General features: G+C 38.2%; 1 protein-coding gene across 7 annotated transcripts; it reads left to right on the top strand.

The window, feature by feature from the left end:
* Positions 1 to 18: 18 nt before the first annotated feature.
* On the top strand, positions 19 to 18,992 carry LOC117210969 (protein yippee-like 1). Of its 7 annotated transcripts, none has more exons than XM_033454472.1 (6): positions 19 to 241; positions 15,477 to 15,757; positions 15,821 to 15,974; positions 16,142 to 16,185; positions 16,384 to 16,492; positions 16,587 to 18,992. In XM_033454472.1, the coding sequence occupies exons 3-6, from the start codon at positions 15,873 to 15,875 to the stop codon at positions 16,674 to 16,676; spliced, it is 345 nt and encodes a 114-aa protein (XP_033310363.1). In that variant the 5' UTR covers positions 19 to 241; positions 15,477 to 15,757; positions 15,821 to 15,872; the 3' UTR covers positions 16,677 to 18,992. The 7 variants fall into 7 exon arrangements, with proteins under 7 accessions (XP_033310363.1, XP_033310370.1, XP_033310378.1 ...); XM_033454479.1 differs by having other exon boundaries at positions 20 to 241; positions 15,477 to 15,723; positions 15,778 to 15,974; XM_033454487.1 differs by having other exon boundaries at positions 20 to 241; positions 15,477 to 15,723; positions 15,784 to 15,974.
* Positions 18,993 to 19,526: the final 534 nt, after the last annotated feature.

Below are 19,526 nucleotides of genomic sequence, written 5' to 3' on the forward strand. Positions count from 1 at the left end.
ATACCGTCCCGCCTGCGGACGAACCGAAATAAATCGAACGACGCCGAGCCGATCAGCAGTACGGTGCTCGCTGGATGCGACTGTTTCGCGTTAGTGATGATCAAAACGAGTTGTCGTCGTCGTTGTTTGTGGCATTTCGCGAAGACGAAGAAACCGTGATCCGTGATCAAAAGCTCGAGACGGAGAAGAGGCCGAGGACACACATCGTCGCTCGTTGCCGCGGCCACGGATGCATATGGAGGTGCGTAAACCCTTGTTTCGATGCACCCTCTTCATCTATGCACACGTTTTTTCTTTGCTTTGAAAACATCACAGACACTTCCTTTAACACCACTGCTATTTTTCTATGTGATCTCCTCTGTCCCGTGAAACATGATTTAGTACGCGAATGTATCCTGGACAATTGAAAGTGCAATAGATGCATTTATCACAGGAATTGTTATTTACGATATCTGCGTCGAATCGAAGGATCGTTATTCGTCGAAAACTTTCAATTTCGTACATTACCTCGAGTTAATATTTTTTTACAAATAATAGTATGTTTGAAACGCGATTCGAGGAAACGTCCATGCTGTTTTCATTCGGTCAGCCTGTGCTTGGAACGACGCAATACTATTTTTTCTTCTTTAAGTTTGTTTATTTGATGTGCAATCATTCAGGTGATTACAATAGTATCATCTTGGGTTGTGCAAACGTATATGAATTTTGCACGACAGTGAACTCTCCCTTGGAAATAGGCCGCAGATTAAAAGTACGTGCGCATACGGCATTGGACTTTGTGTACGCTCTCAGCTGACGGGGGCCTGTCAGCTGCCTTCCACGAGAAGATCAGGGCCGTCATTTTGTGTGGCGTTTCCATACGATTTTTCCCGTTACTTCGTTTATCTGAAATTTTACAATCGACTCATTCCATTTCGTTTCTACCTTGATGGTACACTTTAATTACAATTTTTCTTCGCTTAGTAACAGTGTATAATCTGCCATATCGAATAGCTCTGTCGTCACGTCCGCACGTGTGCGTAGGACAAGAATCTATTATTCCATTGTTAATTGATCATTGTACACTTAGTTTACACTCATTTAACATCTCATTAAATTTCCATCAGCCTCTCGTATGTATACCTCGTTTCTTTTTCGAATACATTTTTATTCGTCGACCTTTTTTATTCAAATTTTTTAAATTGCTTCTCACTTACAATGTCAACGACATCGTAATATTCCGCGTCAGTGGTGATAATTTCCTTGATACTTAACCGGCAATCTCACCAAGATAATGCGCGCCGTCTTGTTTTGTACACATTCACAGCTGATTCAACCGCCTCGTCTTAAAAACGTTCAAACTGTTATCTTTTAGTACGCGGGTACCCTTTTGCGACATTTCTTCTCTCTGCTGTATGTGAACGCGTACGTACAGAATGGCTTCGATCGCTCTGAAAAAACCGTACATACATAATATCCAGCATAGTACCTGTGGTAAAGGCTAACAATAAGTGGTAGAGGGAATTGACGTAACGCTTTGCTTCTTCCCTCTATGTGTTTCTACCCGAGACCACCAAACTTCGATCGATTTTTCTATCGTAAATATTTGGCCAAGTTTACATCAACATTTACGTATCGTCGATTTGTTAAAAGAGTGACATCTAAAAAATTGTCAATTCTGAAGTATCTACAAAAATTAATCTTTTATTTATTTTTTATTAATCTTTTATTTTATTTAACTAATATTTTATTTTTATTTTCTATAAAAACGATACTACTTTACTTATTAATATCGAATTATTTAACGAAAGGAATGTTACAATGCAAAAATTATATCAATTCCCTATTTAGTAGTATTTTATTAAATATCCTCAAAACCCAAAGTCTATTTTATCCCAACGATAAAAGAAAAGAAATTCTTTTTTATTACTAGATAATGGAATTATTAATAATTTTTAAGTTTAAAACGATCTCTTGAAAAATGGACTTTTCCTAGTTGTGTCTTTTAGTAAATGGATGATACAAGTTGTCTCTTACTATAAAAATCATACTGTCAACAGAAATTCTCTAAAAGGGAATAGTATATATATCTACTTTCCTTGTACTTGTACCGATTGAGTACAATTTGACTACGGGTTTCTCGAGTCGATCGAGCGCCTTTCGAATTTAATAGCCCGAGAACCGTTTGGTGTGTGGACGGTGTCCATATACACAAAGTGCATATTAAGGTGCAATTCGCTTTGAAAGCGACATCCGCGTGATGCGTTCGTCCACAGGACGCTTTACATGGAAAATTAAATATGCGCGACGAGTTACGAAGGACGATGACCCGAATTAACTAAACTCGAAGCTGCTGCTGTGCGCCGCGCTTGTTCCTCTCCCGGTGTTTATTTAAGCTGCAGTGGTGTAGCCTCGCTTGATTCCTGTCTAGCCAGGCAACAGCGACCAAACCAAGCTGCTATACAGTCACTTTGATTCGCGCAACGAAAGTTCTTCGCTCGTTCCTTCGTAACCATGCTATTGGCCATACCAATATACACCTACCATGTGTACAGTACTCTGCAAAAATATTCTTACACCATTTAACAAATACAAATCTTTTGTTTTCTTTCATGAATGAATGATAATATACTTTTACGATACACTTTAATTCTGTTCTTATTTATAAAGAAGCATTTACCCAAAAATTTCCTAGACGTAATTCCCTAGAAAGTTGTTAGTTAATTTTATGTAATTAATTTTGTGTATGAGCTTTTTCTGCCTCAATAACAAAAGTTCTTTTAGGTTCATATTATTTATTATCTTGTGTTTGATGTTAAGATATTTACACTATTGTACCAATTTTGTTTTTTTACGAGAAAGTGTTTCCGTGATATTAATACAAGGACTACCAGACTGCTCGAAATTCGCAATTCTTTATAGAAATTTTATAATGTACAACGATGCATCTGCATAATTTGTAGTTTTATATTATATTTTTTTTATAAATTCTTCATCTTGATTTCCTTGATACAAGTCCCGTAGTTCTAGTCTTAAACTTGGACGTCCACCGAACAAAGCAAAATATACACGTTGAGTAACACGATACCGATATTTTAGGTATTCGTGTATTATGTATAAAAGAAGTTCCACGGAATACATACTCCCGAATAAAAGCACTACCTGTAATGATCGTTTCTCTAATCGTTATACACAGTTATTTAAATTTTCTAAAAGTGGGAATTCCAGTATAATTATGACTAATTAGTGGCTTGTTGTTATTATCTGTCCGTAACGCGTTACGCTTCGATATAGCCAATTTTTTAAGTCTGTTTTAATTCTGTTATAGTCGTTGAATATTTCAAGCAAGCAAACGCATCGAATTTTCTGTTTCCATGAACGCGTCCTCCGTAGACCTGTTGGACGACGCTTTTGTGTACGTTTACAGCTGATTGGGCTGTCAGCTGGGCTGCGCGCGATAGAACCATCTAGCAGGCTGGCCAACGCATGTTCCAGAACGCTCCGAGGGGGTCTTGTTTTTCTCTTGCTTTTTTTCTTCTTCTGTCATTTCCCAGCAGAGGCTCTGCTCGCTGGCGACCACGCCAGTCAGGGCAATGCCTCTTACAATCTTTAAACTTATCCCTGCTGAGTCGCTAGCGGTTGGGATAAGGTGAGGGGTTATATTCGACGCGTTTACGTTATACATGTACGCAAGCGTAAACCCTCGCCTATACTGGATGGGTATTATAAGTTCTGCCGGCCAAACTTTTTGAGTAAGTTTTACGAATATAAATAAGAAAAATAAAATTCTGTATAAACAGTGGTCTTTTATAGTTGTATTAAGAATATGATGTATGAGAGGAACAGTATTTTAGTCTGCAAAGTTGTAATTAGGTCTCATATTATTAGACTTGCATAGAGAATTTCGTAAGAAAAATTATATTAAGTAAGTTGATACGAAAAATTCATTGAAACGAAATAGAGTTGACAAATAAACTTTATTATTCTTATTGTTACGTGTAATAGTTACCTGAAGTTTTTTATCGCTATCTTCCTATCTTTCTTATAACTTTTTAATAATTAACAATAAATTGTCGAACGACAGTTATTTATGTAACATTCTTTTCTGATCTATATTTATCAAATATACCGAAAAAGTATAACCGAAAACAATTGTGACACTTTTATAGGGATCTATAAATAACGTCCAGTTTCGTTTTTCTTTTTATACGCTATTTTTACGCGTATTCGGTAATATAACGGACGTATTTCTATGGTAATTTATTAACGATTTTCTGCTAAATATGCGTGCTAAAATTACTATATTGCCAAATGTTTAGCGGTGATTGTACTTAATTATAATCGTTCTCGTACGTGAAAGAAAATCTTGCAACATCGGGTAAAGTTACGAACGACCTTTAATTCCAGGAACTTATTTCTAGTTAGTCATAATAGCTGGTAAAACGTGACAAACTACACGAAGATTCCCATTCATAATTCGTACAGTTATACGACACGAGTAAACTTCCGTTAGAAACGTTCTTTATTACCGAACTATAAACTAACGCACATATTATTTTCTTCGCACGCACTTGATTAAACTCGGCTCTCATGGTAGTGGGGCTCGGCGGGCTTGCGATCAAAAACCTCGCTATCATTTATCACTCTACCGCTGCGCTGGTTCGTTGTACGTGCGTGACCTACGCAACTTGACTTCGCTTTTTTTTTTTCAAATCGTTCTCTCATTTTTTTTTTTGCATTGTAACGATTGTACAACAGAAGATTGCGAGTTTACGTAATTAAAAAAAAAAACCAAACTGAAGACTTAGGATATAGCAATTCTAATGTGTATTTAAAAAAACATTATTTCTTTTTTTCAAAGCGATCAGACGAACGGATTAGATCACGATACTGGCTTTTTTCTACTGATTCCAACGCGATGCTTCGTTACAGATTGGATTATATTCTTTATCTGGAACATATATTCCGGATTGTATTTGAAGTCCTTGCCACGCGCCATTGGTCTGCTTGTCCGGTGGCCATTGCTTGGAATAATAGGGACACGGATAAATACGAAGTCCATTCACTGTTCCACGCATATAATTGAAACGTTTCAAATCGAACGTTCGCTACGATAGATATCGGAAACAATGGGTTACGCTTGATTATGACATGTACCTGGAACATGTCATCTTTACACGAAATTTAAGTTCGCGGCTATTCCAAGTATCGATAAAATGATACCCGCATATCTCCCCTTGCTTATTCTTTTTATTTCTCTCCTAATGTATTTACGAGGTAAATAAGAAGGAAAGAAAGACGCAGTGTTTTCGTCGCTCTTACGTAGTGCATCGCCGTTTTTTGTTTGATTTTACTTATAGTTGACGAGCCAATAGTCGAAGCCGTACATACTATACGTAAATATAACCACGGATATGTATATGTTTACTCGAGTCTGGAATACATAGAGATATATATGTGGATACAAGGAAGGAGGAGTTTAGGGGGAACAAGAATGAAAGAAAACGCTGACCACCAACAACGAGCTCTAATAGGAAAGAGGCTATTCGCTTTGTGCTCATCGATTTGATAATGTAGTACTTGTCTTTCGTAATACGTTTTAGAAAGCTAGTCGAAATGCTGGAATTTGAGGTTAGATTTCCTATTATCATGGTTATCTCGGTTCGTCGAACGTTGTCAGTACGCGCGGATCACTAATTATGTTCAACGAGTCGTCGCGATGAAATGTAAATCTGCACGGCAAAAAAGCCAGCTGGGTTATTGAATCGTCGTTCAACGATTTGCTCGGAAGTATGATTCATTCGTACTCGTGCATACGCTTGTCCAACGCACCGCCACATATACGCTACGCAATTCGTGAGTTTTCCTTTTGTATTATTTACCATGAATCAGTAGCCGTACTTAGTTAGGTTTATATATTTACGTTCACGTGTTTGTTCTCTCCACCATTTTTTGTTTTCATAGAACAAAACTCCGGCATTTAGGATATTAAGGACTTACTTTTATGGTCGTCTGGCTTAGGATTACGTGTATTCCTGGTATAGAGCCTACCTTGCTAACCGGTCACATTTAGTCCTGATTTATGGCCAATTAGCCATTCAATTTTCATAAATCTTAACGTAACGATAAGAGCGAAATTTTTTTAACAAAATCTTTTATTTCAAATGTAAAAGATCTCGCCAGTAGCTTCAACGCGATTGGAAAAAAAATATTCGCAGCAACGCATTCACTCTTATCGCCGTCCGTTTCTTCCTTCGCGTGGTGTGCATGGCACCGTTATATTGTATATAATTACTCGTTGCTCTTGCATGCAATCTTGCTCGTGGTTCAACAATCTTGGCGCTTTTAGACGTCCGCGCGAATTATTTATAAAACGATCGTGCACCTTGCTCAACGAAAGAGTTATCTGTATGCTAAGCGGGAACACGCCGTTGCTCGTCGTTCAGTCCCGCCACGCCGCGGCGTGTAATGTAAAACTTGTTGCGAAGAAAACGCGCGCAACGCGACGTCTTTAGAGTCATTGTTCTCTCTCTCTCTCTCTCTTTCTTTTCCTTACTCGTGGGGGAAATACACGGATGTATGAATATACGCACTAGACGATCGCGTGTGAGCTTGTTCCTCCCGTTGCGGATGTCTGCTTGAAATTTTTCGGTTGCTGCGTGCACTAAATATCTTCGAATATTTTGGTTCCTAGTCGCGATCTTACGTTTACCATAACATGGATCGATAGCGTTCTCTTGGTAAGTAACGTGTTCAGGAACAAAGAAACAAATCCGCGGTCACTTTCCGTAGAAATAACTGGCCGAATGATATCTGGATTGCATTACCTTTCTCACTTTATATCGGACCGCAACGTGTCTACCGTCGATTATTTTAGCTTAGCATCGAAATAGAATTTAATAGAATGTGTTTCTTTCTCAGGTTTCCGATATGAAGTTTAAAGACGTTTTGTGAATTGGGCTAATGGAAATGATCAAAGTATTGAGAAATTGATGAAATCAAATTTTCTTTTTTATGGAAATGTTTATTGCTTACAATGCACTGTCGGATTCTTATCCCTATTCGAGAGGTCTGCGTGATTTATTAAAGCCATATCTTCCTGTGCATTCGATGGAAGACAAGGGAGAAGAGATATCGTCGTTGCACGACGACTAAAGGGAACGTAAGTCGACGATGTTTCTTACGAACTATCTGCATAAAGGCGTCGTGTTGGAATAAAATTGAAATACTTAGGAAAAATAACGATAAAATGGTATTCTTCCTACTTTATATTTACATATACGTTTCTTGTTAAATCGTAGCATACGAAATTCTATCAGGGCTCAATGTTTACATCGTATTATCAGCGAGAGATATTTTGATCGTCGCGTAAAACGTGTTAAATCCATGTTGACGAGATAAAGAGGGAAACGACGCAACGTCACTTGTTTCCTTATCACTAATGTTTGTGTTTATGGTGCACTTGGTATTCCAAGTGCGTACATTCGCTATTTACACTTAGCCGGAGATCAACAACTTTTTGGGACCCACGTACCTCGCGCTTGTAACATTGCGAATCTTTGTAGAAAAAGTATAATACGCAATCTCCTTGTTTTTACTTCTCATTTGCTTTTTATTTTTTCACGTTCGTTTCTATGCAATATATTGTTAGTCGCGCATAGTATTTATTCGTATCCAAACGGTGATCTTTTTACGCTCACGTACGTTACGTGTCGTCTATCTCCAATTTTTATAGCGAGATACGAACTGTGAAATTCGAATGCGGAGACTATACATACGCATTTAATGCACATACCTGAATCGACTCAGAACGTAAACGTCGTAAATATTCGATTTTGCTGTTACGTTTCTTTTCTCCGTGTCCTTATTCTGAATTAAGTGTACATCCATTGACATCGAACCTTCTCGTTGAAATTTTCCGACCTTTTATCAAGCGAAGATTTGAACCCTAGTCAATGTTCCAGCATGTTGATTTTTCTAAACGTACGACATTATCGCGTTACGAACGTTTGCTCGATTCTACGTGTACATTTGTGCTGTTTATCTTCTGCTGAGTAAATTCGTCGATAATAAATATCTTTTTTCAGACAGGAAGTAGCACCTCGAACTTCTACTTCTTTTTATCAATACAGTTAAAAAACTTGTTTTTCAGGAAGAGGTCAGTTTTGTAAAGATCAGGAGACTTTGCTACGTTGTATTCTAGAGTAAACAGATTGTGCAAAACGTAAACATTATCGTGTGTGAGCTACTTGGCAAATGTTTGTAAAAACTGTGATCCTTCGCTGTTTCCCTTTTTATTTTTTTTTTCTGTGGGTCTGTTATCACGAAAGACGTTGATCTACGTCGTCTCTGCATGTAATCCAAGTTAAGGCCGTATCACCGTGTACCGCCTTGCATGTGATATGCAATAGAAAACATTTTGTCAATACACGCGATGACGCGCGGAGTCGTGACTGTATTGCATGACCCGCGATGCGTGTTCCGTCGATCGTGGGTCAAACACGTGATTGCCTTCTCGCGAACGCCACTGTTCACGATCATCTATTTAACCCTTTTCCGTATAGGGTTAGTCGTTGAAGAGAGTTATCGATTATCGCGCGTGACATATCGAACTGCAACGTAGCGCGTCTTTCATCCTTTTTTTACATCATGGAGATTATCGATATGTCGTTTATCGCTGTAGTCGATCACGATCGTATCCTCAGTTGTGTGTGTGTGTGTGTGTGTGTATATATATATGTATATACGTCAATAAAGTTGCGAACTCGAAATGAAATCCGACAGGAACGAAATGAAATTATTACGACTACACACACGTACATATGTAATTGACCGGCTCTATAGTTATCGTGTAGAATGTGCAGACTTACCTTGTGAATCAAGAATAACTAATATTTTTATCGAAATATACGATCGTCTGTATTCTTAGAGAAGTATCGTCTATTATGCGCTTGAAATATGTTTTCGACGCTTCTGTAGCCACTCGTCATTTTAAACGACAACTTATAAATGGCGCCACTTAAACGATGGACAACATTCTATGAATACAAAAAGAATACATGAAATATACATGAAATATGCAAAGAATATACATACGTACCTAGACATGTACGTGATTCGTTCATGGAACACTTTCTTCTGCATGTGAATTATCGGTCGCGTGTAGATTCTCGATTATGTCACGGAAATTCTTTATCGATGCAGTCGATAGTCTTTGTCGGAAGAATGCTCGTTTCTTGGTTTTACGCCGTATCAAATATAAGAGCCTGATAATTTTCAACCCATGCGATTAATGGCTCACTAAATGGCATCGTGATACGTGTGCAACACATTTGCATGGATTGCCGTTGTCCGCGTTATAACGTAACGATTGTTTTATACATATTTGGTATCGATACGATAATTCTACTGCGAATTAGTCGGCGTGAAAATGCTCGAACAGTAAAAAAAAAAAAAAAAAATGAAAAAATGAGGAATTGTAGTCAATTCGTATGGAACTCGTACGTTCGACCTCTAGTGGAAATTAGAGCGTATTTACTAGCACTTTTTAAGCTGCTTATATCAACTTTATTATACTAACCTTACCTGTTATATCGAGTTAGCGAAAGGTTAAGGGGAAGCCTATTATGTTATATCGTGTACTAGCTCTTAGTCTATGGTGTAGCCATCTAGAACTCGATAGAAGTATCAAAATTTCCAAACAAATACGTACATTCGGTTCACCGAAGAGTTTAGATGGCTGGCCGAGCATGAAATCGATTAAAATTGATTTCTGGTTAGACGGCTACGGTACACGAACGCAAGGTTCGCCGAGGTCCTTGAAACAGGTGCTACGCGACTCCTCGCGAACTTCGATAGTTTCAGCTTAATCTACTCGATAGTGATTTCGCTGTAACAGCATCCCGAATAATCGCGCGCTTGTCACGTGTTTGTATTGGGTTACCACATGATGCGTGTGGTATGTGTTGGCTCCGTTGAATGAAGTTTAGTCGAAGATGGCCGCAACTCCTTATTCAATGGAGCCGAGAACAATAATACGTGGAACGTGGAGGATCGTACCTCGACATCGGGACCAAATTAGAATCGGCAAGAATTTTTGTATCGTTGGCCGTCAGCCATGTGTCCATGTGCTTTTATTACGACGGTTGTCACATTTCTACTAGATTGAAACAATTTTGTGCGTCGTCGTACGCGTATGTGTGCGCGAACGATCATTAACATAAGTGTTATTTAACGACGCTTCATGAATCTTTACGATCGTTTCAATTTACGATTCTGATAGAGTAGTTCATTCGGTGCCATTTGGGATGCTGGTCAATATGAATCGAACATCTACGCCAACAGTGGCAAAACGATCGGTTCGGTTTAGTTCGGTTGTCGGTTTCAATTGGGAAGAATAAATGAACATCGCGTCGTTTTCAACGTTCATGGTCGATGTTAACTCCTTGCTCTATGACTTTTTTAGTACATAGTTATTTGAGCGAGCATTCAGTTATTTAGTTGATCGTTGATGCAACATCATATTCTACATAATATTTATTTAGTCGTAAGAAACTGAAATTAGAGTTCAAATTAGATTTCTTTACGAATGTAATTTTCGATATTATTCGATATTATAAGACAAATGATTAATTATTTCTATTCTAAACACGTGTACATCTGAATAAAAATGATCGAATAATTTTCTAGCGAAAACACCTTCTTCTTTATTTTAAATCCGTGCACGATCGCTCTGTCGGCCGAGAAGTTTAATATTATCGATAGAGTTACCGGTTAAGTTAGAAATGGATAAGTTGGCCGCGCAAACGTGAAATTATCGATGGGAAGAATGCAAGCCTTAACGAAATTTCCCTCTAACCTGATTGTCTTTCGCGCCGATTAAATTTCCCGCGGGAAGATTTTGCGATAATGTCGTTGAAAGGTTTTCTTTCATTCTATCTCCGCTATTTATATCGAATGGAAAATCTGCGAAAGTCACTCGACGAACTTTCGATCGAGCAATTAACGATCTAGCTCATTGCAATTGTTATCATTCCACGTTACGAGAATGTTTCTTATATGATATTAACGCAGAGATCATCCGAAAGAAAACTTCACGCCTGATTGGAAAAAGCCGATAAGATATACAATATTCATATTGATTGCATTTACCGCTGACTGTTAACCTTTGCAAAAGCGTAATCGGTATTTAATCTAATCATCTGTTTAGATCTTTATTGCGTTTATCTTGACATAATATTGTTTACCATTCTACAAATTGCCTCTTTATTGACCCTGAATGCTGGAAAGAAACGACATTTCTCGATAATTCCACGATGTATATCAAGTTTTAAGTCCTTTTTTTGCCTCTCGTGATCTTCTAAGCGTATTAGATTCGTGTAAGACACATTTACACGGAATGCGTGTAAAAACACGTTCATAAATATGCACGTTTGCAACTAGTACTTGAAGCGGCATATGAATTTAAAATCGAAGCAGAAATCAAAGGATATACAAGGTAGGACGTAAAAATTTCTTGTTTTATCGTTTCAGCTTTCGAAACATTAAAGCATATGCGTCGTTCAATTCCCAATAAACGTTCGGTGTATCGCATAAATGGTTATTTCGTTTTATCTAATGTCTACGGATGTCCTGAAATTCTGGTGTCGATATCTGTCTTTAGTATCAGAAGAATCCAATCGTTTATCTTATCATCCTACCGAATATCGTAAGGTTTTTGTCGCTCGATGAAAATACGACCGAAACATAAACGTCCAAATGGTTTTCTACGTTCCTTCGATTTCATAAAATTCCATCCTTTGTCTTTAGTATTGGAACAAGGTGAACGGAAACATGACCATTTTTAAAAATAAGTTTCATTGTCTGTAAACATCATGAGTTACTGTTATGACTCACTCACGCGGTCTGAAACGTGTGTGCGACTGTTCGCAACTTCGCAACTAGAAGTTGTTCGCTGCGCAACTCAGTTTTCGAGAGTGAACTGTACGCTTTAGGGTTACGCAGTTTGCACCGCACGACATCTGTTCCACGTGTTTCCCTATTGCACGCTTCGTCTGTAGTAAGTACATAACACGCATCATATATCAACAGCAGGTGAAGAAAAAAGAAAACAAAGCGTCTATCGCGGGTAGAAACGGGCTTTCACTGGATTCTTCGTGTCTTATTCATTGGCGAGGTGGGCTCACGCGGCGCACGCCGTCTGCACCGGCATGGCACGGGGGAAAAAAGGATGACAAGAAAATCGGAAATTCCGAGGATGCGCCGGCGACGGGTAGCAATGACCTTGGGTCGTGTATTGACTCGGTGTTCCATCTCTTTGTTCCCAACAATTCGTCGGGAAACTTCTTTCTTGCGGTACGGCCTCTCTGCGGATTCATAGTCCGCGGCCATCGAACCGCGCCACCATTCTATACAGTTGTTCTTTATCGTCACTGTATTCAAGGATGCTCGAGGAGATGCCTAAGAAATTTTTTAACCTAACCTGAGAAGCGTCTTTTATTATATCTTACGTTATATTATATCTTACGTTATATTTGAAGGTTTCTATTCGTGTTTTTATTCAAGAGTTTCTGCGCTGTTTTGCACGATTCAGTTAATATTGTCAGCAAAAGATTATAAGCTACAAGTTATCATATATTAATCATTGTCCTCGTAATTTGTTAGTCTATAGCGTCTATAGAGTGTATAGAAACTATGATATAATTATAATTTTTATAATTCATATTCTTAATATTTGAAATAATTACTACTGCGTCGTTCCATTAGATAACTTTATGCATTTAGATATGAAACTACGTTTCAAGCTTAAACCTAGCAGATAATCGTTCGCAAACGCGAATTCGTATCTTTAAATGCAACACACGCGAACCGATAACGGTTTTACGTATTTGTGAATGAAAGTAACGTGTGCTTTTAGTCTGTCAGACCGATCGGTGCCTCGTCGACGTTCAAAATAAAATATCAATCGAATTATTGTATCGATTTACTTTTCGCTAGATTAAAATCGTCTTGAAGCGTTATTCTCTTTCAAACTGTTCCATTTCAAATATGCTAATTTCAATTAGTACAGAAACGAGTTTAAACATACAGAAAGTAACATTAGTTTCAAGAAATTGAACAGATGTATAATTTGTTTTAATTACGTCGCATTCTTTTCCTTTTTTTATGGTCTTTAGAGCGACTCTCACGTGTCAGAAATAATACAGCAGGAAGTGTGTCCGGCGATTGTGTCACACAGGCTGTTAATTCCGCGCGCTGCCATAAGCCTGAAAAGTGAAGTACATAGTACCGTTATCGCAAGGCCACGACGAATCATTGTTTCGATTGATTCAAGCTGAGAAAGAAAGAGAACGAGGAGGACGGAAAGAAAGAGAAAGAGAGGGAACGTAGGCGAAGAAAAGGACGCGACGAAGAAGGATTGAAGAAGGAAAAAAGAGGAAGGAGAGGAGGATACGGGTTAAAGCCGCAGAAAGCGTCTGGCTCTCTAAATCCAAATAAGAGGTTACCGTTCTTTCATTCTTATAAAGCAGGAACACCTCGCTAGGTCTAACAAAACAAAAGCTCTCTTATTTTTATATGTACGTACGCCACTATATGTGTGTGTGTGTGTGTCTTTCTCAATACAATATGGAAACGAGATGATCATAATTACGATGCACTTCTCATTCATATTAATGAACGATGCTACATTTTATTTCGAGGCCTTGAACTGAATCACAGCGTTGTCGATATTCTTAGTTTTTTCTCTCTCCATCTTTCACATAATTAATTTTGGGTAATGGGCGCTGGAGAAAACGAAGATCGTCCCGCTTCGAGATCTTTCTTTTCGAGAAGGCTTCGACGATGCATCTATATCGATATTTCTCATCGGTGCTTGATATACTTATATCGATAGAAATCGTTTTCTTTCAAGATTGCCTGAAGCACAATTTACATTGACGTTTCAAACCAAATGCTACGCTTTTGTTTCAGTATCTTTAGCAGATAAATATGAAAGAAACTTGACGATTCTGACGATGAGTACAGCGGCCTTCAGACAGCTCAAGGTCACAGTAAGGTACAACAGGATACAGTTGCATTTAAGAACCACGGGCGTATATAACCCCTGAGTGCCTCCGCTGCGGGACGCATCGTTCGTTAAACATCCTTGACTTGGAATTTGGAAATGATTTTCACAAAATTACTTTTCTATCCAAGGTCACTGTATTTTCTCTACACATTTTACAAACCTCGTTCAACCGCCTACTTAAAAAGGTCTTTTTTAAATTTCTACTAAACCAAAGTTTCTGGTTAAAGTCGTACAAATGCTATTCATAAAATCCCTTCCCTTTCAACATTTTTAACGTTTTCTCTCTCCAAATGATTCTCATATTAAGATCGTGTGATCTCAAAAAGAAAGAAAAAACATTGTACAGAAACAGGTTGGAAGCGCGAACGTTTAACAAGAAGAGAGACTGGCCCGTGCTTCCTCGATCCTTATAAAGAAGTCTTTCTTTAGGTGCATCATAATAAAGACCTTGTCTCCTTTCTTTGTTTGAACACACGCCAGCACGTGGCGTAGCCGGTCGCTCGATATGGAGCGTACATCAATGCTATTGCGCTTCAAAATGTTCAAGCAGTTTCGCTGTTCCGCCGCTGTGCGCGCGTATACATTTCTTATTTTCATATATGCGGTGCACCATATGTTATCTATTCTTTTTCTGCTTTTCTCTTTATCTTACCGACGCGATGCGGCGACCGTATTGAGATTTTTCCTCCCTCCTTTGCTTCTTCTTCTTCTTCTTCTCAGCTGTTGGTTTTCCATAGTACACTCTAATAGTAAGCCACAGCGCGCGGTTTAACGTGCTTGGAGCCAGAGCACGCACGTTATTTAACAGGCCGTTATAAATAACTCGGAACTGATAGTTGTGGAATAAATATACATGATAGCGAGTAAATAGCGTGTACGAGAACGCGGATCCCGAAGAAGACGCTTAGAAGCCAATGTTTGTTTCATTTTTAATGCCCAAACGAATGTAATTTTAGCCCATTTCGCACGTGACTGCCTTTGTTTACTCAACTCGAATATATAGCAATATTTTACCTTAAGATGTTACGGCTATTAGAGACCTTTCATCTTTCTTCCTTTTTTCTCTTTTTATTTTCTTTCTTCCAGAAGAAAGCGCTATCCGTTTTCATGTATTTTAACTTTTACAGATATTAGTTTCTTTTTATCTTTAATAAAATCTCGATGATCCTATTCAAATAGATGTCATCTGTTCGTGGTAGAGATTAATGATATCGGATTGAACGCATTGCGTTAGTTAGATCACGCGGCTATCCCTGAACAGTGGCATACAACGCGTGTCGTCATCGTAGATGTTATAAGCGCGTAATTTTAAGTTGCACAACACACAGTCGATCTTATAACTCTCCGTAATAAGAATTGCTATGATTAGAGATACAAAGAGAAGAGCGGCGAGTATATATCGACTACTAATAATGATGTTTATCGACAGGTGTCCCCGAACCGGCGCTGTCTGAACCAGCTCAACAGCTGATCGGAGTACGAAGCGGCGGTGAACGGGGCCACTATTGCACCACCACCCCGCGATTGGAAAAAATTTGATATATTAATTGGTCACTGGTTAACGGCCGGACGTTTCCACGAACGAAAAAAGAGGAAGGACGAGACCAAGGTCGAGAAAAAGGAGCGAGGCGTCTGGACACTTGATAAGAAAAAGAAGGAGACAAATTAACGACGAAGACGACGACGACGACGACGACGACGACGACGACGGCGACGACGACGACGACGACGACGACGACGACGACGACGACGACGACGACGACGACGACGAAGAAGAGGAAGAAGACAAGGGCGAAGATTTCTTTGCTTGTTTGGATACGCCATCATGGTCAAAACTTTTCAAGCATACCTGCCCTCGTGTCACCGCACTTATTCGTGCATTCACTGCCGTGCTCACCTCGCCAACCACGACGAACTCATCTCTAAGGTGAGCCGTGCTAGATCAGGTAACGAACAGACTTCTCGCATTCATTTCCGAGCTCTGTATACATCGATGTATACTTGTGTTGTGCGTGTCTATGCGTCTATATATTCTCTACATATGTGTGCAACTATGCGCAGTCTACTATACAGGCTTTTTCCTTTTGATTGCAGTCCTTCCAGGGCAGTCAAGGTCGTGCCTATCTCTTTAATTCCGTGTAAGTATGCTAATGTCTTCAGAGAGGCGAGATCAAATCGCGATGGAAAGTAGGACGCGTTATTTTACCCGTGAAACTTCTCGTGCTTTCTGTATATTATGCCCGTCTCTCTTCATCTATTCCCGTTGGCCTGTCGCGATACGATAGGCTATTTATGTAAATGATAAAGAATAATGATCGGTCTTCTTGTTGTTTTAGGGTGAATGTAGGCTGTGGTCCTGCGGAAGAGCGAGTTCTGTTAACTGGCCTTCATGCTGTCGCTGATATTTACTGTGAATGTTGTAAGACCACCCTTGGGTGGAAATACGTAAGTTCCCTCTAGAATTTCTAAGAAGACAGCTATACGTGTATGCACGTAGATCGATCCGGGTATTTGCTAACGACGCTTGGAAATTTTGTAGGAGCATGCGTTCGAGTCGAGTCAAAAGTATAAAGAGGGCAAGTTTATAATCGAGCTTGCTCACATGATCAAGGAGAATGGATGGGAATAGATCGAGTCGAGGGTCACCCGTTGCAAGAGAAACTGGATACTCCCGATACAAACATATACGAGGCCCATCAAAACTTTTCCTGATATAAGAATAATGCCTACAATGTTGTTCTAATCGCAATGTGCGGCCCCCTCCCCTCTGTCAAACCACCAACGAAAGTCTGTGATTTCATTTGTGATTTGTAATCTTAGTAACTTTTTATGTTTCGGACAATTCGATGCTATTTTTCGTTCTTTCCGATCGATTCATCATACAAGCGATGACACCGGCGATCCGCGGCGTCGCGGATCGATCAAACAAGGAAGTATTGTAAAGAGAGAAAGAAAAAAAAATTATTTTTCAACAAACCATAAAAAATAGAAGGAAAAGAAAAAGACGGGAAACAAAAAAGGAAGAAAAAACAAATGAATATAGAATATAAGGAACAAAAAACAGATGATAATGACGTTAGTAAGCTATGGTAAATATGATGACGAAGGTGCCATGGTGGAAATAAAGATGGAGAATCGCTCTGTTCGAACAATGGGGTGCCCTCCTAATTTTAATTCATTATCTTTCTAGACATTTTGCCGTGAATGTCGCAATGATAAATGTTAAAAATTAACGCGCGGGGCACCCCGATTAAAGATCAAGTTTTTTAATCCGTTATTGCACCGGAGCAGCGCAAGTGCCACAGACTTTGCTGGACTGACTGCCTGCCCGCCGCGTCTATCATTGGAATTTCACTGCCGATATTCCTAATATTAATTAAGATGGCTGTGCCGCATCGTAGGCGACGCAGCTGGTAGTTTTTAGAATAGCTTACGAGTATAGCATATTAAAGCCTACGTTATAATATTATAGGACCTCATGGATATAGAAAATAAGGATACCGTAAGAGTAATCACGGGTGTGAAACGGAAGTCGAGAGGAAGAAAGACGGAGTGAATGTCTTACGTGTGCGTGCGTGCGTGCGCGCGCGCGCGTTGTGCGTGACAGAGACAAAGAGAGAGAGAGAGAGAGAGAGAGAAGGAAGAAGAAAGGTTTGATTAATCGTGTCGTGTGTATATGTTTGATTTTATGTTCACCATGCCTGCCAAACTGTCTGTTAATCTGCCAGTCGCCATTACTGTTAGTGGAAAAAAAAAGAAAGAAATACCGTATTCTAACATGTTCACGTTTTCGTCGGCTCTGCAAGGTGTGGTATGACTGAACTTTTTTGTTGTGAATAAAAAAAATCATTGATCTGCGCCTTCCTATGCACGCACTATGAGATATATAATATTAAAGCAAGAAAAACGAGAAAAAAAGTTAAAAACGGAACAAATTAATTGCTCATTACTTTTAATATCGATCTCATTTGTAAATATTTAATAGAGTTCAATGACATCGCAGATTCACTATTTTACAAAAGATCGGAATTCCGATATCCGATCCCCCTCTCGAAGCCCAAATGTACGATTGATTTTCATTGGTCATTAAACGAAAAAATTTTACCATGATACTGATTTGTCATTTTCACGCTAAACCAATACATAATGACATAGCGACATTTTAATACAATTAATTTTCTTTTGGTAGGATATCGTTATCTTTGAGACTGCTTGTGTAAGTGAAATGATGTAAACTAATTTTTAGGCGACTTTTGATGTTACCTTCGTTATCTTCTTTAAATTGTAAAACGATTAAAATTGATATCATTTATTTTAGACATAGAAGTCCTAACATTTATGAAATATCGATATTCGGATAGATATTTGGATTTGAAACGATAAAAACAAGTATTTACCGTTCTTTGCGTTCTATATCCAAACGAAGGTAGCAAAATGTGCAGGCGTGAAAAACGTTTAATTCCTATTTTAATAAAAAAGTACATATATAAAGCAAAAGTATAATTGTGACATAAGTGTACAAAGAAACAAAATATTGGTCGGTTCTTGTGCTACGTTTCTCTTAGAAGAGCGCAAATTGAATAAGGAGTATAAAAACTAGGTGGGGTCATTATTCAGATATTTAAGAAAACACGAGTCATATGCGTTCGTCGTTTTGAATGCATACATACGAAAGTGCAGTGTACTTGTGTGTATTTAGAAACGTGATGAATGAATGTGCCGGCCTAATTCCTCATGCTGTCTCTTGAAAAGTACTTTTTATATTACTGTGCCGACGTCCCTTTATCCGCACTCACTTTTCCAGTGATCTTGTTAAATTGTCCCCACCAACACTAATTCCGTAGTTCTCAGCCTCCACCACCATCCACCATTTCCACCATTACACAATTTTGCTTTGTAAAACATGTTCATAATAAAAAAAGAAATACAAGGTATTTAATCGAAATCGACTTATTTTATTTCATACGTGATACTCTATTAATTGTACATATGAAATATAATAATTTCATTATTTATATTGACTAATATAGATATTTGACAACTTATTTTAATGTAAGACCTTCCTTGTTCATGTGAAGTTTATAATTTTTTGAAAATAAAGAAATTTAAATTATTTCTGTTGTATATAAAATTAAAATCACGTTCCAGTTTTAACTACTTGTACATCCAAATGTATATAAGTAAGTATATACAGAGATATTAGACGATTATCCTGAACAGCTGAGTTTAAATGTATATTTTGCGTTATGATTGTTGATTGTTTACGTTTGATCTTCGAAAAAACAGATATTCGGGTATTCTTTTCATCTTATATACGTATATACAATTTTATTTTTAATGCATAATAAATTTTTTAGTTTATTATATACAGTTTAGTTTATTATCTAAAGATAATTTCATTCTTAATAAATTAATATATTTTGCAATATTAACCTACGCTATATATTAATTCGTACAAATATTTGATAAAACATTTTTC

Source organism: Bombus bifarius, unplaced genomic scaffold (assembly GCF_011952205.1).
Source record: "Bombus bifarius isolate JDL3187 unplaced genomic scaffold, Bbif_JDL3187 scf7180000007970, whole genome shotgun sequence".
Classification (NCBI taxonomy): Eukaryota; Metazoa; Arthropoda; class Insecta; order Hymenoptera; family Apidae; genus Bombus; species Bombus bifarius.